A 23,570-nucleotide genomic window follows, 5' to 3' on the forward strand; every position below is an offset into this window, starting at 1 on the left:
GGTGGGGTCTGATATATTTTCTCTGTTCAAATTGTACTTCCCAGTTTCCCAAAAGTCACTGTGAATGCTAAAAGATGGAAATATATGCAGTCTGTGAATGGAAAGGTGATCTCATACACGAATATAACCTATTGCTGTAGTCACTTGAGCAGCTGATGGTTTTAATGTGGATCCTGCTCAATGTTGCCTCCTAGTGTCTGGCATAGGAAGGGGAAGCAGAAATAGAAATTGTTATTGAAAACCTGCCATATGATAGGTAGGGCACATAATATGAGCCCAGATTACTGTTCCATTTAAAAAAAAAGCAAAAAAGTGGTATTTTACTACAGCTGAATGGTCACTAAAACAATTGTATCATTAGTTATCATAGTTTGGAGGATTCAAACAAATAGATAGCTCGGTGGTGCCACCTCCAGGGTGTTGTTTTAAAGCTTGAACTTTTTTTTTTTTCAACAGAAAGGAGATTTCACAAAATGCTAGGCCACCAAATCATTCAATACATAAATAATACTTGTAAACATACATTTTTAATTAAAATAAATGGATTGGTATAGCCGTCCTATTCTGATAAAAAAAAGTGTTGATACACAAGCATGCATTGCACACTTCATGATGAAGTGTTATAAGTAATTGTACATGAGTATAGTTACATTTAGAATTTAGCTATATTGCAACAATTATAAGACACCCTGGATGAAGGTGTCTGCTGAGAAATATAATAAATATAAAAATCCCCAAATAAAAAGCTTATTTTAGTGATTGCAGCTTAAATTTTTCAAAATGATCTGTGTGTGTGTGTGTGTGTGTGTTGTTTGGCATACAGTACTTTTCTATATGAAAGTGTAACCCAAATTTGAAGTTGGAACACCTCCTTGTGGTAACTGAAGGAATTTAATATCAGGATTCAGACTTTGTACAAATTAGGTTCTGCTCTTTTTTCTTGTATACTTTTTCTATTATTCATTTAATTTTAAAGAAACCTATTTCAACATCTCTACCTCTTCCTCTACTACTACTACTAATCAACATATTTTCGAAGTTTTTATTAGAAAATGAAAAAGACTAACACCACAATACTTAGTAGCACATATGGAATGAAGATTGAAGAGAATGGTGAACAGGAAGATGATGGGGCTAAATAAATAATAACAGATTTATATAGAAACATAAACCTTGGTAATTTACTGTAGCAAATATTACATTGAAAACATAAAAATGAAAAATATGACTGGTCCACCTTTACAAGTATTTTTGTATTTGAGTGTATTCACAGCTGAAATAAAAGCAATATTACTCAATTATCAGTAATATTTGTGAAGATTTGTTTCAAGTCCGTTGACATGTGTGGAGTAGAAGTAATTTACGATAAAGTTGTGTTTCTTGATGGAGAACAGAAGAAAATAAAATTAAAACCAAAACAGAATAGACAAACTTATTAAAAAAAGTATAGAAAAATCATGGAAACAAAATAAAACTGAAAAAAATAAGAACAAAAGAAAAAAAAAGAAAAAACTAATACATAATTAAAAAAATAAAACAACCACAGAAAAACAAAGAATAGAATCTGTTTGGATACTTTATCATTCTCTTAGTCAGAAATTATAGATTTACTAACACCAAACTATGGATCTGCTGAAAACACTTTAAATGTTAGATCGTACTATGATAATTCTGTGTCTTACGTTAAAATCACATTTAATATTTTATTAATCTCTAAAATGTTAAAAGTTTTACAAAGGATGTCCATATTTATTAAACTAATATAATGATGTTTCAGATACATACATACAAACACATAAAGTAAAGGAGTTGAATTAGAGTTCGTTCTGTGTTCCCAGTCTCTAATTATATAATATACACTATTGAGGAGAATTGAAAATAAAAAGCACACAAAACAATTAGAAAAGTTCATCAAATCAGTCCCCTTTTTAAATCTGCTGTACAAAAAAATATATATTTCCTTATCTACGGTATACATATATTGTTTTCTGTGTCCTCAGCTCAGGTTGTCAATGGAAGAGTTTGGCTCTGTTGCAATATGTTCACTTATCTTTGTACTAAAGCAAGAAACATAAGTAGCAGAGACCCTTTTACATGTTTTAACACAATAGGAATTATAATATTAATAATTATACAGAGTTGCTACCATATGAAGTTAAGGATCACACTAACGGTGAGAATGTGGATATTGTCTTTACGGAAGTTATTGTCTGGTGTGTCATGTTCACAAAATCAGTGAATAGAGAGAGAGGGAGACAGGAAGAGAGATGTTAGATCCTGCACCGTAGCCGAAAAGCCATTGTGAGATCGGGAGGCATTTCAGAGGTCCAGCGTTGTGCGAAAGTGTTGTGCCCTCTGGGCCAGCTGCTTGGCAAAGTCCTCCACCTCCTGCAGGGCCGCGGTCTCTGGGAAATGCAGCGCGGCCTTCTTGGTAGCCACAGCCAGCTGCTTGAGCAGGGCACACAGGTGGCTGCTCTTGCACAGCAGGTCTTGGCTGTCCTGTCCACTATGGGCCTCCCGACACAGGGTGTCCACCAGTCTCTGGCCCACCATGATCACCAGCTTACTGTGGCCGATAAAGACCTCAGGCGGCTGGTTCTCTACCACACTTTTCACGAATGCACCAATGGCTCTCTGCAGAGCCCCAAAGTACAGCCGGCAGTGCTCCCAGGATACTGGCTTCCTCTTCTTGTCCACCTGGGGGGTTGGGAAGCAAAGCAAAAACATATTTATTTGTGCAAATGTAATTTTATGCACAGCAAACACTGTCAGACAGGCAGGCCTTTTGGGTGGTCTTGTATTTACAAATATGGTTGATCAGGGAGATGACTGTTTAAAAAAACTTTGCCTTTTATTTTCTTCTGATCTAGCTGATTTTGTCACCCTCCTCCTTTTTGAAGTACCATTTTCTGAAAACACAGGGAAGACTGCCGCCAATGTTTGGCCACTAGAGGGCGGGGTATAATATGTTTTAAAGGGTCTGAAACGGAATTTGCATATATCAGCTTCCTGTATGTTGGTGTGTTGATTCTATTTTAATTTCTGGGGGCTCTACCTGTTGCTCAGAGGCACTTCGGACACCGAACTTTAATCGCCTGTTCTCCTGAAGAGTCTTCTGCTGCTGTTCAAACTCTTCTTTCCTCTGAAATGAAACAATGCTAATCAGCTTCATATCCACATGGCTATCCACATTTTCAGTAGCTAGTAATTTTTTTATTTTTTTTTAATAATATATCAGAAAAATGAAATAGTAGTTTATGAAAAACATGAATAAAAGTTCATACTGGAAACAGAAATTTGTTTTAGACTTAGATTTCTCCCACATTTCACACACCCTCAGTATAGTAAGGATACACAGACTATTAAAAGAAGAATTGTCTGGCAGAAAATGAGGGCTTCAATCACCTGCAGCTGCACATAGTCACTGTCTTCTCCCCCCGAATCCCCGGCCTCTTTATTTCCCAGCGCGCACTTCATCTTAGTCTCTGACTGGCACCTGCCTTCAGGCACCTCGGCCTCTTTCTGCGCAGCCCTGAAGAGCAGTTTGCCATTGGCGTTGAGGATAGAGACGAGCCGCCGGACATCCTCGGGCACCGTGCGGGCCACCATCACAAAGCGGTCCAGCTGGTCGGGTGGCGGGGCCTGGCAGGGGTCCTGGGCCAGGGCATCCAGCTGCCAACCGTCCTGGGTCAGCTGCGCCACGGCCTGCCGCAGGATGAGCCCAGAATCGGCGACAATGGCCAGCTGCTTTTGGAGCCGCGCTTGGAGGTTGGCATCGGTCAGCCGCCTGGCGTTGCCCCTCACGTCTGCGGCAAAGCTCAGGAAATGGGTGATAGAGTCGGCGATTTCCTCTGCCGCCATCCTGATCTCGGCCAGGTGGACGCCCAGGTGCTCCTTGCTCCTCCAGCGGCTGCTCACGAACACCATGAGACGGGGCACCGTCTGGCACACTGCCTCCTGAAGCTCTGCCAGATGCTTGCTTGCCTCCTCCTGGGTGAGAGTCACTTCCCGCAGGGGCTCCGGTGATGGGGAGCTCAGTGTGAGGGAATCACAGGAGCTGGCAGAGGAGCTGGAAGACGTGGAGCAAGTGGAGGCCGTACTGCTGCGCTGACTGTCTTTCGCCAACTGGCACGATACTGCCTCCTTCTCCTCGCCCTCCTCTTCCCCATCTGGCGCAAGAGCATCCCTGGGAGCGGGCACATCGTACAGAGGATGTGCCACAGCCCCGAGCCCCTCTCTTAGTGGGGCCCCCCGGGGCAGGTCGTACTTGGCGTCGGCTATTCCTCTACGGTGCATGGGCATGTGGCCGCGCTGGGGGTCTCTGGGGCAGCTGGGATTGAGTTTCTTCTGTGACAGGGCAGGCTCTGAGTTCAAGGGCATCCCATCCCCGGGGCTGGGCCTGCAGCCTGGGTGGGGATTGGGGATGTCGTATAGGGAGTGGGCCAGCTCGGGGTTCTGCAGAGGCCCAATGCGCGCGGGCAGAGTGTCATAGAAAAGCTGCCTCACTGCCCCGCCCCCTGCACCCTGAGAGGGCAGCATGCCAGGGGATCCCTGCTCCCATGGTTGCTTCTCCGGGGAAACAGGGACATCGTAGATCCAGTCTGACTTCCGCGGGTTGGGGAGTGTGCTGTATCCCCCTGCCAGTCTCTTCTGGGCCTCAGTCGCAGATGGGACGGGAATGTCATAACTAGGATCCTGGCAAATCGAGGGAGGGACAGCATAGACCTGCAAGAGAGAGCAGGACCAAGACACAGTGCATCATTCAATCACTGCAGCATCTTTGGATTAGTAATTATCACTCCTAGTTCTGGAGAGTCACTCTCCTGCTGTTTTTATAGAATTTATACTATGCAGTAGCTTAACAGTGGACATTATGATGTAAATTAAGTCATTAAGAGCTCACAAGGAACTAAAACGTTTTTTGTATGGACATCAAAGGATTAGAAGTAAGTATCATTTCTCCAGATCATTATTATTGTCTAAAATGGGTTGTAGGCCTATAATGGTCTTTAAGTGATATGAAGATATTGAGAAATAATACTCTCTTTCTCTCAGTGTGTCCTTTCTTAGTAACCTCAAATAAAATGGTGGTTAGAAAGTTCAAACGCATACTATTAGATTTGAGATGTTAATGCAGAATTAATCTTATTACTACTAAGCCCTAGAGTGAGAATGTGAAACAGAACGTTTGACTGAAGGTTTAAATATTGATTTTAACTGTACAGATTAGGGCACAGAGAGATGGAGAGAGGGATGCTCTATTACTCACATTTTCCTGAGTGCTGTCCTTGTCCTTCTCTGTATTCTTCTGGAGTTCAGAGGGAGGGGTGAACAAGGAATTCTTCCTGGTCAAAGGCCGGGGATCTGACACCTATGATTTGCAAATGATCATCCAAGTTAATTAATCCAGCATCCTTTCAAACTATTCACCTCTGAAGGACACCAGAAGCCATCAATGCTGGGTTAAAATCCATAGATTTAGGCAGCTGGCAAAGTTTCCTTCATCTCAAATGCAACACACCATTTGGTTCCTATATAGTGCATGCCGTCTGGTACAGTTAAAAGTGGAAGCAGCCATCATATGGTGGTGCAGTATTCATCTTGCTTTTTGTTTCCGTAATTTAGATTAGGTGCCCCACCCTCACTGCCTTGCTCTGAGGCACTGCAGTATAAGCACTCACATTATGAGGGTACACTATCACGTCAGCAAGTTAATTTAAAGATCATATAGTTGAAGTTATATAATTTAATAGCTCAGCTTCAGAAGACCAATTTCTCTGCTGATTTCAAGACTTAGGGAAGGGGTTTAACCACCAATGAAAGCACATGGGTCGTTAGATGCACAGGCAACCAGGCAAGCATCACAGGAAGTAAATCAGACATAGATTTGCACATGGATGCACACACACAGGGAGAGACTCACTGAGAAGCACACAGACACACAAGGGCTGACCGTGAAGAGAGAGACTCGGCGCTGTAGGGTGGGGACATCATATAACTCCTTGCTGGGGCTGAAGGGGAGTCTGGAGTTGCAACCTGCCCCACCTGCAGAAATGGGACACACCTACCCAGAGAGCAAGAGGAAGCCCAGGTCAGTTTTGCTATCACATACACTATTGTGGCTTTGTACTTCGGAAAAAAATAGCAACAGAAAGTCAGTTTGAGTTGCAAATTGATGTCTTTCAGTGCTTGACAGTGCTAATGACTGTTTGAAGGAAAGTGCTCAATTGATGACCTAAATCGAAGTAATCAAACACATTCCAGAGAAGAAAACACTCCCATACAGAACAAATAAGTGGAAATGTATTTCCTGTATTTTTCATGAACAAAAATTGACCCCTTTCTGTATATTTAACATATATGGAATACATTTCGGTCTGTAATCCATTTTATATGTAATAATTTTATATGTTGAAAATATATTGTAGAGATTAACCTCCGGACCGGACCAAGAATCTGTGACAAGACTTTTGATTGTTATCCACCAATGATCTCCATTTGCCAAGAAGAATGGGCAAATACTTCTAAATCTTTTGTAGTCATTTTTGTATTAGTTTAGTATAAATACATGTTAATTTGGATTCATATGTTGTTTTTTTCTGACTTTAAGTGAATGAAAAGATACAAATTCATGTGTTTTCTCATTGGAAATAGGTGAATTTCAAAATATCACTGTCCTGGTCACAAAAGCAAAGTTTGTGGGGAATAATAGCCATTTTCTATACTTTTGAGGCATAAGCAATTAGGAAATAACACTTACTACCCAGGAACAAAAAATATATAAAAAATTGTTATACGGTGTTATTGTTTTATTTGCACCTTCCAATGAAGATGTAGATAAAACTCTTGCCTTATGAGGACTCCAAACTGTGATGCTTGTGGAGATGGCTGGGTGGCAGTGTTAAGATCAGCACACAACTTTACAACTGAAAGATGCCCTCTTATCTCCGCCACTAGGAAAAAATCCATTACCTTCCATTCACAGCAGTGTGAAATCATTACTCTTTCACTACAACTGAGACCCATTCCCTTCTTTGTGTGAGTGCCAAGAAGATTGAGGAGGAAGAGAGTGTGGGTCTGAGACTGGGGTGTGTGTGTGTGTTTGTGTTTGTGTCTGTGTGTGTGGGTGTGTGTGTGTGGGTGGGTGGGTGGAGAGGGGAGTTTGAGGAAACTGAGTTGTTAAGAGAGAAGTAGGCCCCTTTTCCCATTGTTTCAGTCACACGATTCTAACTCCCGATGCTGCTAAGAACAAATGCATGAGTGAAACTGGCTCCCTGGGTGAACACTGGACATTAATTCAACAGCAAATAAAGGAGTCTCTTCCCAGGAGAGGTAAGAATCAGAGTTATCTGCAAGGATGTTGATCTAGACCCCATTTACACCAGGGAGGTGAGGGATCTCAAACACAACTGAGAAAATTGCTTTTTAAAATGTGGACCTATGTCACAAACCTATGTTTGTTGTGGTCGTCAGTGTCCATGCCTTGCTGTTTGTGTCTAGGTTGACGCCAAGATTTACAGCTACTTGGTTCAGTTTTTCATTGTGTTGTTTGTCTTTTGGCTGCCGTTCAAGAACCCAACATGCCATAAGCGCTCAATATGTCCGGATTCTGACAATTAACCCAATTCACCCGGAATCTCTAATGGGAACCAACCTCCCTCCCTCTGCTGTGAGTGCAACAGCTACTGTAAAGGGGAAATGAGTTTCTTCATCCGAAAGATGGGGAAGCGGTTAATAATGTAGGCAGAACACCCCCCCCTTTCCCAACACACACTCACACACACACACACACACACTCTCTTCCCCATTGGCCCACAGCAGCCCTGTTTACCCATTTGCAGTTAGCAGTGTTTGATCCCCGTCTTTAAACTCCAATTTTACAGGGTCATAAAAGGCATGTGCAGTGCATGCCTGTCCCCACAGAGAGCCCCTGGCCCCCCATCTGCAAACACTTTTACCAGCAGGGACTTCCCAAAGCAGCATCTTGTCTGCTGCACTCAGTCACCACAAACCAGCACACTGTCTAGCCAAACTCTCAGCTATGGCACAGGCTGTATCTGAGGGAATGAGGGGAACACTAACCTTTCGGTGTATTATAATAAGAAGGGTAAAAACAGCCTGTCAAGCTGGTTTGTTATTCTGTACTTGTTTAAAACCATCCTTTCTTACTTGACTGCGTAGTAGAATAGTAAACAAGCATAGTCCATTGAGAAGAGGGTTTGGATTGGGACCAACCTTGCTGGGGGAGTCCGATGTTCTCTCAGGAGCTTTTTTTCGGGGTGAGGGAGTGGGGCCTCGGGGGGTGGGGACGGAGGGCACTTTGTATAAGTTGTCCATGATCTCGTAGGCTGGGCCTGGGGACTGGCGGGGGATGGAGGGGATTTGGTAGATGTTCTGGGGGCTGCGGCTGCGAGGAGAGTCTACTGGGGGTGGCTTTTCAGCGCACAGGGTTAAGCAGCCCACCTCGGAGCCCCTGGACAGGACTTCGGCCTGCGAGGCAGAGAGGAGGTAAAGGCGATTGGCCGGCGCGAGCCCCTGCTGCCCGTGCAAGGAGCATTTCCACCAGCCGTGGCTGCCAGTCACATTCTGCTCGATCACCGTCAGGATGTCCCCCTTGCGGAACGCCAGCTCATCGGAACACTCCGCCAGGTTGTCGTAGAGAGCCTTGGCCAGCAGGTTCTGGAGATAAAGAAAACCATTCCAGAATAAGAGCACTGACTTATGAGCCACCACAGTCATGTGATGATGTAAGACCTTGTGCAACTATTGGGCAATGCTTTTCATTCCCCAGCGGTGGTGAAAAGTCTAGCGTGCTCTGATAAACTGCTATGGCTTTTTAGGGTCATTAGCTGATATTGTAATTAGTCATGCTCTCTCATTCTCTCGTTCAGAAATACAGAAGTGCTTTTCTGTTAAGGAAATAAATACAATTATTTCTTAACTGCTCAAGTCAAAGGCTGTTCTTGGAAAAAACACACAAGTGTGATGCCCTGCCTGTTGTACTATACAGCAACCACCAATGTTCATAACCACATGCAGCACATTCTGTGGATGCATGCCTTCATCCTAGAAAATGTACCTACAGTTCTGCTAGATCGAGTGCCATATTCATAATCCATTTCCCATCACCCTTACTCTTATGTTTCTCTAGTAATCAAATACTTCACTAAAAATTGTATGCAACACTAAGGATGCTAATTTAGGAACCCTGTAAGGCCACAGGTTGAGCCTTGGTCCTGAAGGGTCTCAGTGTACTGGTATTCCTTGTATCATCAATTTCAAATTTAATGTTGACAGGTTTGGTGCGACTGAACAAATTGTTAAATTAAATCAGAAAGTTTTATTTGTTACAGACTGCTTAGAAACGGAACCCTGTATGGACAACAGTTGATTACAGCCACACCTCCATAGGGAACTGACAGGGTTTAATTTAGTGAAGCTTGTAACTTAACCTCCAAAATATACAAATGAGCAAAATGATCTCTCTGTAGTCCTTCCTTCAGGTCTTTCTGTGTATTTGCAGTATTTCTGAGTGTGTTGGGTGGGTCTGCCAACTCAAGAATACATCAGTGTGTTTCAGAGTGAGTCAGTGGGTGATAGATCTCAGCTGTATCGTCTCCCTGGATCTTCTCTGAGACAAGAGGTTTTCAGTGAGACAAGTGCAAGCTTTGTTGGCTGAGGATAATAAGAGCAGGCGTAGCTAGGCACTGCTTGGCTGTTGTGCTGAAAGAATACTTGTAACCTGGACTTCTGGAGCTATTTCTAATAGGATGGATAAAGACTGTTTAACAAGGAGGCCCACTCTTTGCGAATACCACACTCTTGGGACTACTGTTTCTTCTCCACTGTAGCACACAATACACTTTTGCTATTGCAGACATAATTTCCCCATCACCAGTCTACGTATTGGCTCTTGGTTTCCTGTTACAATTATTTATATTCAAGATGATTATGATAAACGAGAGATAAAGGACAAGGGTGAGGTTCTCTAGAAATGAACTTTAGCCAGAAGCCCTGATTCTTTGAGCTCTGTTCTTATTCTGTACCCTCTCTCCAGGAGCCCTGCATTGTTTGAAATACAAAACAACACACAACAACAACACCAATACAAGACAAACCTTTATTATAGTTTATTAGAACAATACTTTTCACAAACTGAAGACACTGATGCATGTACCATGTAATCCATATGGTCTTGATTATATAATCTGCCTTTCTTTTTTACTTTTTTACTCAATATACATGGAATCTAAATGTATATATATGCAGTTATGGAAGATCTACAGAATATCTATTCTATGCATTACATATATCAGTTTCTCGTATTTGCTTCTTTTTTGATCTGATGATTTTTTAAGATGAACCTTTGGAGACCAGGTCCTCAGCAGGGGGATTTCCGCTGACTGCTGCAGCCCAGGATCAAAATTGGCCACCATTCGCTGCAGTCAGTCTTTGTCTGTCCCATTAATAGCAGCACTGAAGTTTCCAAATTAGCTTGGCATAACAGTGCTTATTAACAGGTGGGTCTGGGGGAAGGGTGACTACTGTGGCATGTTTTGGATCTGGCAAATCATTGTGCTTAAGATGCATTTAAGTTATTGACATTCTTTTGACATCGATACAGAACTGTACTATTCAGCTTTTCTGTCCAAATGCCAAACAAACAAATTCTTACAGCCCTATTTTTAAGGCAACATCAGAGTTAAATAATAGGATAACATCTTTATATTATGCTGTCATTAATACATGATTGGCAAATAGTTTATATAAGTGGTAGGAACCATTCATAATTCAATTTATAAATGATCAGTAAACCTTTATAATATATGATTTATGATTTATTGAAACAAAAATGTTTGGGGAACTGCCAAAATACTATTTTGTATCAAATCTTTATTATAAATGATAAAGCATATATTATAAAGGTTTATTGATATATCCTAACTGTTTTATAAACTATTTACCAATAATTTATTAAATGGCACTGTAACCGTGTAACCGATAATAGTAATAACAGCAAGAATTAAAAGCAATAAATACAAATCAAAGCCACAAATAAATGCCTAGGGTACAATTATTGCTTGAAAGTCATATGAAGAAACATTTGTCAGCACATACTAAACCACTCACCGATTGTACTAAACAATAGCACATACAAATTCCTCTTTCTAGAATTAACCCAATAGTTTACTTGTATCTCACAAGCCTCTACATAACAGTAAAGTGCAAATCATAGTCCCAGTGGATAAAACTGAATGGTTTAGCATTTGATTTTGGATCTATCCCAACAGGTGACCACAAGAAACATTGAAACACATGCATATCATAACTCTGCGTGGACCCCAGACAAGGACACCCGTCTCCCTGGCCATTTAAACACACACACACACACACAGTGCCTGTGTAAGTGCCACACTGCCTGCACACGCCAATTTAAATCCCCAACCCATGTGTTCAGAGAGCCAGCACGCACAGAGACTCAGCTCGATGCACAAAAAAGATGACAGATGGACATTTGAGAACATTATTTGAAAAACACAAGCAAGACTATATCCCATCCTCTCCTCCATTGTCAATATGTTGGCAGGTGGGTGGTCTCCCCATTAAGGGGGGAATTTTCCATGATTTACAGTCCTATACCCACCCGACACGTTAGGTAGTAGACAGGCATTGAGATCTATTGACATTTAAACGTGACGCATTAAACAACTTGTTCCACACATCTGGTTGTCTAGCGTATTTGTCCGTTTCTAAATGTGCCTCACAGAGCAACATTACACAGCAATTATTCACTCGTCAAGGATCTTTTAATAAGTCCTGCGCATTCTTTTTCCTATTGCTTCAGAGTATCACTCAAGAACACCAGGAAGCCACTCATTATGTTATCGGCAACATGGAAATGACATACACATGACTAAGACCTCTTGACATTTGCCCTCTATGTTACTGCGCTGTACAAAACCAAAAAAGGACAGGGAAATCTATAAATCAAAGCTATAGACCAATATCTCCTACCAACACCCATCTCAATCTCCATCCCAGTCCAATCGACTCTGAAGCAGGTATCTATACCAGGCAAGCAGGGTCAGCAATCTAGGCTATTTACCTTGATCCTCTTGGTGAACAGCGAGTCCAACCAGCTTTCCCACATCACTGGCTTGAACATGACTGCTTTGCAAGGGAGCGTGAGGCCGGGGCCAGTGTCTGTTCTTGCTGGCCCTGAGTGAGAGCTCTGCCCTCTGCTCTGCTCGCTGCCTTCAGCTGTCTTGTTTGTTTTGCAGGACAGAGCCATGAGGAGATGGTACAGGCCTCTCCTGCTGATAACCTTGGGCCGCCGCCGCTGCCTTACATGGAGCTGCCCTCACCCTGTGGGCGAATCCTCGGGAACAAAGGGCCCTTTCACCGGGCTGCCTCCCTCCCTCCTTCTGCACCTGTCGCGGCTCTGGCCGGCCGGGCCCTCGCAGCACAGGCTCTGCACGCTGTCAGCCACAGGCCCGCAATCCTCCCCGCTTTCCAGCACATTCCACACCCCGGCCCTAATCCAGGCCGAGCCCCTTGCTTTTTTTTTTTTCTTCTCAGATAAACAAGCCCAGTTCGGGGCTATTTACAGTAAAACACCTCACCTCTCCTCTCCTCTCGTTTTCTCCACACCTCACCTCACCTCACCTCAGTCCAGCACAGCTTGATACCAGAGGCTCCCCCTACCAAAAAAGACCACTGCAAGGAATTTCCACAGACTGTGTAGAGCAGCCTCGGCCGAGCTCACTGAGCCCTGAAGGGCTCAAGACTGCTTCAGTGGATGGTGTTGTAACGTTCACAATATCAGCTGCTTCACATGGGGACTGAGATTCATTTACACAATGTCGTGGCTCAGATGCTTTAAGCAATCAAACCACTCCGAGCATCAATAGACCAAACATATGAAGCAATGAGTGTAAAACCCTAGAGAAAAGACAAACAAATAAAAGACACTTGATAGGAGTAGGTTTGTAGCCTGGTGGTTTTTATATATGCAATTGGATTATCATTATTAAATAACAAGTGGTTTAATTATTAATCTACTCATCAATTGATAGTGTTTGTTTTGGTTTGTGTGGTTTTGTGTGTGTGTGTGCGTGTGTTGTGGTTGGTGTGTATCTGCGTACAGTATGGGGGGGTGGGGGTCAGCTGCATGAGCTCTGAGGTCCCTACACATGCCTGCCTGTTTGAATCAGTCTGACAGCTGTCTCAAACAGCTGCTGTCTCCTCACTCTCCCCTTCCTCTCCTCTTCTCTGTGTATCCTGCCATCAAACCAAAATCGAATTTTGATTTCCTTTAGGGTCAGGTTTTGCACCCGTTTACATGAGTCCATCTAAGACGAGAGCCGAGAGATGAAGTGGCAAGCCACACTCTTGACACACGGGCTGACAGTACAGCTGTGATAAACAACTTTGCGAAGAGCAGAGTGCGGGAATCTGTTTTCACAGATCACACTGACCTCTCCCCCTTTGACAGCCATAATGCCCCTCATCGGTCAGGAAGCAGTGATCCTGTTGTCCCTGGGTCCAGAAAGAAACACTGACACGGGGCCTCGACTGTGATATTTCCTTACTTTGAATTCCAGATGTCAGAAACATGATGTATCCAGCGCATTACTGGGTGAGGGTGTGACAGTAATTGTTGATATCTGGATGTCTTCACCACAACACATAATTCAGCACAGTGTATCTTATTTATTGAATTCTTGTCATATTGCAGTCATTTGCTTTCTTGTAGACAGAAAAATGTAACAAAAGATGAATACACTATTTAAGGAATACTAGATCTGACAATCTTGGAATTGGCTGCTGTTGATATCTTAGCTCATGGGTAATGATTAGCATGCAAACTTATCTAAAAACCTTAAATGCACTGCAGAAGCCCTGAGAATCCTCATTCCTGGTTGAATGGGAACAGCAAAACGGACATGCTAACCATATGCAGCATATTTTCACACGGGATGAGAGGAGTCGTATAAATATTTAATCGGTCGGAGGAGGGTCGTTGCCAAGTGCAGCCACCACAAATTCCGTTGTGCGTCTGCAGTCAGTGCAAGAACAGGAAGTTTACAATGACCTCCAAAACTCAAATCTAAGACTTTCCCACAGACACAAAAACACTCTTCTCAACTTTTTCTCAAATTGGGGTCAGGCTGAGTTAAAACACACACTGACCCACAGGCCTCTGGTATTTCCTGTTCAACACTAGTGGGTTAAAGTCCAGAGGGTTAAAGAATCTTAACTTGACTAGAGAAAGCATGCTCATCTAAGCCTAGTTTGTACATATACTTATATGACTTGAAGTAGAGCTTACATTATATATATATATATATATATATATATATATATGTTACACATCTGGGTGACAAATTAAAGGAAAAATCAAGAAAAAGTGTCTAAGTAAGGTATTGGGCCACTATGAGCCGACAGCACAGCTTCAATGCTCTTGGCATAGATTCCATGAGTCTCTGGACTCTACTGGAGAGATGAACACCGTTCTTCCAAAATATATTCCCTCATTTGAGGTTTTGATGATGGAGAGCGCGGTCTAACACGTCAGTCCAAAATCTGCCATAGGTGATCAATTGGGTTGAGATCTGGTAACTGCGAAGGCCATATCATATGATTCACATCATTTTCATACTCATCACACCATTCAGTGACCCTCGTGCCCTGTGGATGGGGGCATTGTCATCCTGGAAGAGACCACTCCCATCAGGATAGAAATGTTTCACCATAGGATAAAGGTGATCACTCAGAATAACTCTGTAATGATTTGCAGTGACCCTTCCCTCTATGGGGACAAGTGGACCCAAACCATGCCAGGAAAATGCCCCCCACAGCATAACAGAGCCTCCGGACCCCCTCACTGTAGGGGTTAAGCAGTCAGGCCTGTACCATTCTCTTGGTGTACGTCACACTTGTCGAGAATATGGTGAAGGATGACTCATATGACCTTATAACTTTCTTCCACATCTCTGACCAGTGCCTATGGTTTTAGCACCACTGAACTCTCAATTGTGCATTTGTCTTTGTAATGAGGGGTTAATGCACTGCCATCTTAATCCAAAATTGAGGCCTGCTCAGCATTTTTATACATGCCACAGAGCATGATCGGATGTTAATTGCTTAATTGTATCATGCAGTACACCTGATTGGAGACATCTGCATTCGTTATGTTCCTCCACATATTTATTCAGGTTTTTCCTTTAATTTGCCACATGTCTGTATATATATCTATGAAATGTTTTGTGTTCATCTCTAAAATGTGGTCTTCTGTGGTTATTTTCACATCCACCAACAGCTTATGAAATGAAATTAAACTTTAAATATTTGTTTTTATACCCTCCCCCAAATTGGTTGTTTTAATTTCCAATTCCACATGTTTACCATCTACATAGATTTGTATGAAATTCAGAAGTCCATACAGAAGTGTCAACTGCAGTGGTGAGGAAGAGACTAGTGTCACAAGCAAGAAGGCTTCCAAAACCACACCCCCCTTTCCGGCACCGCATGTCGCACTCGCCAAATTCTGCTTTTGTGGTAGTTATTTAACGTGACAAACATTGTATTCTAATAAAAGACAGCAGTCATTTGATCAGGAGGGAGAACATCATTAGGGGAGAGGTGGATGGGGTGAGTGTTATATTAAGTAGACTCCTGCTCTCCAGAAAAATCTGCATCTACAACAACACTGTCAAGACAACAAAACTTATTAGTCTCAGTAGCAGGAGGTCTTGAGATCTGGGCAGGTAATGGTAATGGAAGCATTTGAAGTCCCAGATTTGTACCCACCTCCTAGCTTGTCTTACCCAGGGTATATTGGATGTGTGAGTCACTGTGGTATGTTTACAGAGGGATAAGGCGTCTCCAAGTTATCTTTAAAGAGCTGCAAACCTTTCTGTGTGTTACCAGCAGGAGGTCATTAGATCAGCAGGTCGAAATCCCAGCAGGTATGGGAAATATTCATTCTGGCCCCAACTACACAGCCCACACCAAAGGACAAACCTGCTACGGTCCAAAGGCCAGATCCCCAGCGCAGGAGTTTTGTATTTGTTTGAGAACTCAAGGGCTGTGAGCTTCAACATGTTTCATACCTTCTAATGGACTCTAAGGTCAAGGGTCATTGACTGCTCTATAACCAAGAGGTTCTCCAGTGATATTTCCTGTCAAGAAGCTCTCCTGTAGCAGTGAAACTCAATTCTCCTCACTTCAGCTTTGCCCCAAAGTGTATAAAGCACAAGCTGAAATAAAACAGCAGGAGGACATCTCTACAAGAGTTTTTCCCAACGCTTTCTTCAACGGAGTCAGCGCAGCACATCATAAAGGAAATGCAAACATAAATCAACAAATTAAAAATAATATACATGTATATATTATATAAAACTATAAAACTATATAAAAGACCTAGTTTTGACATAGCCTCCCTGACTTCCGCCTTGGGATGTCCTGTCCTGCTCTATTTATTTGATTATAGGCTGCCTCTGATATCTAATGGCAAATTACATAAAACAACTGAAACACAACATTCTCAGGGCTTAGAGAAAAAAAGACAATGTATTTTGCAAAATTGACCATTCACTTGCCCATAAAAATACATACCAGAGGGAGGCTAATCATAGAGGGCTTACTAGTGCGTCTGATACAGTCATTTTTTGGCAATAATTTAAATTTATTTAGTGGGAATACAAACCCATAATATGTTACTGGCTAATATGGTCACTGTGAGAGGAACTATATTTTGTTATATACATTTATTTTTTTCACTAGCAAACTTTATACATTTCCCACTCAGTCAAATTTTATGCTAAGACCAATGCTAAATACATCAAGCTGAAAGTCATCCTGCAATCATTCAAAATCCAGATTATTCAATGATACCAATATTATCGAAAAACAGATTAATATGAGAGCAGAGCAGGAGAGCAAAAAGGCTGCTCGGTTTCCGATGGGCTGGTACTAGTCACTCAGCATGGCATAGGTAGGCCAAGTGAACTTCGAGTGCTCAGTCTCAGAGCAGTTCGAGCAGCATAATTCAGTGGCTTATCGCTGGTTCACCCCCTGCTCCTATTTTAGAGCAGACTTCCGGCCTAACCATTGCCTTCTGCTTTTTTTGCTCTGTGGTTTTTACCAACAGAGCTAACCTTTCCTGTGGTTATTTGCATGCAGAGCAGCACCATTGTCGTCTATTGTCGCCACTGTGCTGGGCTATTTAACCTGCTTTGTGCACTTCCGATGGAACCTGCACTAGCTGTCCTTTACCTGCCCACCTTGCTTTCTCTCCAAGTAGATGTTCAAACTTCTTGTGGACTTTCACACTAGTGCTCTCTACCTGTTTGAAACATCCACCAGAGAATTGAATGATCATCTTTGGAGTCTTTTAATGGAGTTGCATGAAGCTAGTTTAAGAGAAATGGCTGTTGTGATGATTGTTTGTGATTAATACTGTGGGACCACACATTCAGGAAAGGCAGACTGACTGATAGGCAGTGTTGACTCAGAGCACACAGTATTGAAGAAGGGAGGGTGGGGATGCTTGATTGGATGACTTGAATGTTACATTTCAGCAACAGCCTCCAACTACTGTGGACTGATGCCTTTCTGTACACCGGGGGCAAACTTTCACTTCCCGTTCTTAAACATGGAAAGATTATTTAACTACACTGTGTTCCACAATTGCTGCACATATATAAAAACCTAAAAACACATTCATTTCAATGCAAGTTGAACAAGTTATAGAACAAGATTGAACAAGATATACATATCTTGCAAAGCTACACTGATTTCTCAGATAATCTCAAGTGATGTGTGTAAATGTTTACAAGAAAAGAGGGAAGCAAAATGCAGAAACTTTTTCGGTGTGGAGACTAACATATATTGGAATTCCCCGCCATGAACTCCTTAAGGATGTAGATACAAGATAGAAGGTCTGACAGAAAGATGCTGTTAAAATCAGACAAGGTTACAGAGTTCTATTTCTTTCCTAAATTAAGCTTTTCTTATACAATCTTTTTTTCATTTTGCACAGCTAACGAAGTCCCTGATTACATTTAACCAAGTGTTGCCCTACATTTTAAATGGCGGTCAGACACAGGTGTTTTACATTCAAAACACATTATTTTTAAAGTAGAATCTGTGCCCGCAATGCCACTATGATGGACTCAGAAACAAACACTGAAAACAGAAATTGAACTTTTTAATTTTTTTAATAACAATGCTACACTAAATCAAACAATATAAGATGAAAATAAATAAATAGATGCTTTATATAGGCAGATACAGTGAGGGAAAAAAGTATTTGATCCCCTGCTGATATTGTACGTTTGCCCACTGACAAAGAAATTATCAGTCTATAATTTTAATGGTAGGTGTATTTTAACAGTGAGAGACAGAATAATAACAACAAAATCCAGAAAAACGCATTTCAAAAAAGTTATAAATTGATTTGCATGTTAATGAGGGAAATAAGTATTTGATCCCCTATCAATCAGCAAGATTTCTGGCTCCCAGGTGTCTTTTATACAGGTAACGAGCTGAGATTAGGAGCACTCTCTTAAAGGGAGTGCTCCTAATCTCAGCTTGTTACCTGTATAAAAGACACCTGTCCACAGAAGCAATCAATCAGTCAGATTCCAAACTCTCCACCATGGCCAAGACCAAAGAGCTGTCCAAGGATGTCAGGGACAAGATTGTAGACCTACACAAGGCTGGAATGGGCTACAAGACCATCGCCAAGCAGCTTGGTGAGAAGGTGACAACAGTTGGTGCGATTATTGGCAAATGGAAGAAACACAAAATAACTGTCAGTCTCCCTCGGTCTGGGGCTCCATGCAAGATCTCACCTCGTGGAGTTTCAATGATCATGAGAACGGTGAGGAATCAGCCCAGAACTACACGGGAGGATCTTGTTAATGATCTCAAGGCAGCTGGGACCATAGTCACCAAGAAAACAATTGGTAACACACTACGCCGTGAAGGACTGAGATCCTGCAGCGCCCACAAGGTCCCCCTGCTCAAGAAAGCACATGTACAGGCCCGTCTGAAGTTTCCCAATGAACATCAGAATGATTCAGAGGAGAACTGGGTGAAAGTGTTGTGGTCAGATGAGACCAAAATCGAGCTCTTTGGCATCAACTCAACTCGCCGTGTTTGGAGGAGCTGGAATGACCCCAAGAACACCATCCCCACCATCAAACATGGAGGTGGAAACATTATGCTTTGGGGTGTTTTTCTGCTAAGGGGACAGGACAACTGCACCGCATCAAAGGGACGATGGACGGGGCCATGTACCGTCAAATCTTGGGTGAGAACCTCCTTCCCTCAGCCAGGGCATTGAAAATGGGTCGTGGATGGGTATTCCAGCATGACAATGACCCAAAATAAACAGCCAAGGCAACAAAGGAGTGGCTCAAGAAGAAGCACATTAAGGTCCTGGAGTGGCCTAGCCAGTCTCCAGACCTTAATCCCATAGAAAATCTGTGGAGGGAGCTGAAGGTTCGAGTTGCCAAACGTCAGCCTCGAAACCTTAATGACTTGGAGAGGATCTGCAAAGAGGAGTGGGACAAAATCCCTCCTGAGATGTGTGCAAACCTGGTGGACAACTACAAGAAACGTCTGACCTCTGTGATTGCCAACAAGGGTTTTGCCACCAAGTACTAAGTCGAAGGGGTCAAATACTTATTTCCCTCATTAACATGCAAATCAATGTATAACTTTTTTGAAATGCGTTTTTTTCTGGATTTTGTTGTTGTTATTCGGTCTCTCACTGTTAAAATACACCTACCATTAAAATAATAGACTGATCATTTCTTTGTCAGTGGGCAAATGTACAAAATCAGCAGGGGATCAAATACTTTTTTCCTCACTGTAGATATATAGACAGACAGGCAGACAGATAGATAGCGATAGAGATAGATTAAGCATTTACTCAAGACAGTTTCACACCACATAGTAGCAGCTGTGTTGGACGTTACTTTCCCCAGATTTCACATAAATTCCAGCATTATCAAATCTGCTGAGAAAAAGCAGCATGACAAGTCTGCCCCAGCTGAGGATAACAACCATCCCTGGCCAACAAACATGAGTGATTAATGAGGTTAACTGAGAGAAAGGCATAGCATAAAGTCAAGCCCTCTCAATCTGTCACAACTGCTGGATATAAGAGGCAAAATGATTAGATTTATAAGAGATATTCCTTCATTTAAACAGATTTTTGGGCTTTGCTCACTCTCATTCGCTGCAGCATTGATGCTAAACCAGTTGCATGGAAACTGGAAACATCTCAACATTGCTTCCCAAAGGTAAGTAACCACAGCCAGTTGCCAAAGAGGTTTCTGGTAGAATAATACAGTAAATAATCAAAATAATACTAAATCTTGTGCCCCAGGTTTGTAATATTCTTCAAGAAATGTAGGTTTCCTCCAGGTATAAATGTCAAGATACCTGGACCACAGCGAGCACCTCTAACCAGGTCACTGAGTCACTAAGGCTTCGTGTCTGGACTGAGTGATGTGAACACTCAGCCACATGGCTCAATATAACACTTTGGTCAAGTTTCACATAAATATGAATCCATTCTATTTGGCATTGCAATGATTTTATGTTTCCACTACAGTGTGTCTCAGTGAGCTTGTGAGAGACAGTAAGAGCCAGTTCCAGTCTTAAATGCATGACTTTCAATACATACATATGCTTGCATGGCTTTTTAGATTGAATCTCAGTGATGGAGACTTCTCAATCCACTCTTTTACACTTAAAAAAATGCTCAGTTCTTAAACTGGGAAAAAAAGCAAGAACTTGTCTTCTAATTCTCCAGTAAAACAAATCACTCCTAAAAGGCATTCTTTCAATGTGGGATGTCCAGAAACACTCACAATCACACTAATAAACATTAAGGTCTTAAAGGTCCATTCTCAGCTCTTTTTTCTTTAGTACTATCAAGTTACAGAGCAAACAGGCTGAGGGAAGGTGTGGGGGGGTCTGTGTGTGTCTGTAGTGGGGTGTTTGGTATTTTAGCTGACACTGCAGATGCCAAATTTGGCTAAAACTGGCTAGCTGGTGAGTTATTATTGGACAGATTAATGACTAATTTGCTACAACACTCCACAATCACCACAGAACTTCTGCATGATATTCAAATCAAGACAAACAGCCCCAGCTTCACAAACATATCACAGGAGCAGAACCTAACTTTAGCATGATCTGCTGCTATCTAAGACTGCTTCCCAATTAAGAATAAGGGTCTCACCCACCTCCATTTCCAAAAGCTACCAGTCTTCAGTCTCCACATACAGGAATACAGCGCCTCCAGCACAGCTCCTGGTATCAATCTCTCAGTGTCGCCTGCAAGCTCCTGGCCGTCTCTACCATGACTGACAGCAACTGAAGAATTCAACCACAAAACAAGCCTTAGCCTAGGTCTGCCGCTCTCCCTCTCTCACACAAACTCTCTCACATATTGTCTAGTTGTCACTGAGACTGAGCAGTTTACAAACGGAGGTGGGGCACAAATGAATACATTAAGGATAAGTTCATTTCCCTTCATTCTGATTGGCTGGCCATTTAAGCCTCCACTCCCCCATTCCTCCACCAACTCTCTCTTCTTCCGTTGCCCTCTCTCCCACCCCTGCATTCACAAACATTTCCTTCTTACAGTACTGACTTTAAATATATACATTTACGAATACTGCTGTTCACTATTTCCACGACACTGCTTGTGGATGTTTCTTTTAAGGAACTTGTTTTTCAGTCTCAAAAGTAATAGAATTCTAAGCAGAGTTTTACTTCTTGTTTTACCTCTGTGTTGTGGACTTAGTTGTACGTTTTTTTCTCATCGCTGGGATTTATTTAGGTAGCATATCTGCAGGGCAAGAATGCTCAAGGCTCTGGTCTTTGTTACTGAGGCAACGGCAAAGCAGGGCAGGATGAAATAGAGCAATCAGAGTTGACCCCCTGAGAGAAGACGATTGGAGGTCCTGTACTGACAGTGACCCCGTGTCAGTGAGAAACTGTGCTAAATAAGAAAGCGATTTTATCTGTTAATGATGGCATTGGTAATACTCTACCTGAACTTTCCACTGGTTCCTATATTTAAATGATATTAATGTACATAGACATAGAGACTTGGCATTATTTTTAAAGGGAGTAACTTGGAATGAAAATGTACTACCTTTCTCAGGAGATTTAACAACTCTAAATCCTTTTGCGAAGCACTTCAGTAATCACTTAACCACTTCCATGTTTTACTACAGAAACTACAAAACTATTTGAGTTTCCCCCACACGGTTTCCACTGCAAATTCCCATGTTGGTTTCTGTGTCTTTGCCACTCTTATTCAGCAGCACTCACTGCAAAATTTGAGATGATTTGCAGGCTTCCCTATTCCCGGAAATGTACTGCATAGAAACATTTTGAAATGAGGATTAAACACAGTGTTGCATCCAACAGAGGGATGCTGGGTGTTATTCTGAATGGAGTTAAGAATGCTCGATGGTGTTCTCTACAGCAAGACATTTTCAGTTTTCAAAAAACCTACACGCTAGTTAAAACATTTAATAATACATAAAAGTGTATACCATGCCTGAAATACAGTACTTTACCAAATTACTTTCTGACTTCAAAATCATTGTTCTTTTGGAGTGCAGGCTACATTGGTGGGTAGATTACTCAAATTTCCTTGTTGATTTGGTGTTCAATTTCATAAAATGGAGAACTCTCACTACTTTCCCAAGCTTCTAGCGGAGTGTGTGCCATGCTTTTGCAGGCTGGCATTGGGGCGCAATCCTACAGTAGGCCACGTATTTCTTGCTTAAGGGCCTAAATTAAAGGTGCTAGACAAAACGTCCTAAATGAATGTTATATTAAACAACCGCTTTTGAGGTCTGCCTGACGGGCCTGGAGTGGGATTTTTATTGCATGTTTGAGGCTAATAAACATTCTTTCTTTGATTAAGCACACCTGGCTATATAATGCTTGACATTAACACACACACACACAATGGGGAAAGAGGTTCTGTTGCCCAGAGCGGACGGTTTTATGGAACTTCTGAATAAGCTGACCACTGTGCCCCTCACCTGGGCAGCAGATCCTAGGCTACAGAGTAGTTCAGTACCTTAGAATAAACTGCGTGGAAAGAGCACTAAAGATGACAAGTCAACGGGTCTGGACTAATATTTTGATGCAACTCCCTATGGATTGAATGATTGAGTGTTGGCAAGGGCAGACAGATGTTAAACAGACTCCTATGGAATAGGATAGCTATTATAATAAGCACACGTATTTTTTATACATTGGACAGAAAGATATAGATAAATATTGGTTTCCATACAACCCTATGCTACATGGACACATATTACACAGGTTACAGACACATTTGGCTATTTCTAAAAATAACAACAGGATATTCTCTAGACTGTACATATAGGGAGCATGTAGCATTAGATGATAGGAATTCCCCCATTGGTAAGATGCTTTTTGAGTCATTAATTATAGGGAACCTATCCACTCCATCAAAGGGGAAAACCATAAAAAGAGGATATGTATTTTAAAATACC

The 23,570-nt window shown here is 42.1% G+C and overlaps 1 protein-coding gene across 3 annotated transcripts; it reads right to left on the reverse strand.

The window, feature by feature from the left end:
* Positions 1-1,028: 1,028 nt before the first annotated feature.
* Positions 1,029-21,477, reverse strand: cass4 (Cas scaffold protein family member 4). 3 transcript variants are annotated; one of them, XM_066702535.1, is made up of 7 exons: positions 21,270-21,477; positions 8,236-8,679; positions 5,924-6,064; positions 5,270-5,371; positions 3,406-4,725; positions 3,056-3,142; positions 1,029-2,697 (listed from the first exon to the last, which is right to left on the reverse strand). In XM_066702535.1, the coding sequence occupies exons 1-7, from the start codon at positions 21,273-21,275 to the stop codon at positions 2,320-2,322; spliced, it is 2,478 nt and encodes an 825-aa protein (XP_066558632.1). In that variant the 5' UTR covers positions 21,276-21,477; the 3' UTR covers positions 1,029-2,319. The 3 variants fall into 3 exon arrangements, with proteins under 3 accessions (XP_066558632.1, XP_066558630.1, XP_066558631.1); XM_066702533.1 differs by lacking the exon at positions 21,270-21,477 and adding an exon at positions 12,107-13,229; XM_066702534.1 differs by lacking the exon at positions 21,270-21,477 and adding an exon at positions 12,107-13,228 and having other exon boundaries at positions 5,954-6,064.
* Positions 21,478-23,570: the final 2,093 nt, after the last annotated feature.

The sequence above is a fragment of the Amia ocellicauda genome, chromosome 4 (assembly GCF_036373705.1).
Source record: "Amia ocellicauda isolate fAmiCal2 chromosome 4, fAmiCal2.hap1, whole genome shotgun sequence".
NCBI classification, from domain to species: domain Eukaryota; kingdom Metazoa; phylum Chordata; class Actinopteri; order Amiiformes; family Amiidae; genus Amia; species Amia ocellicauda.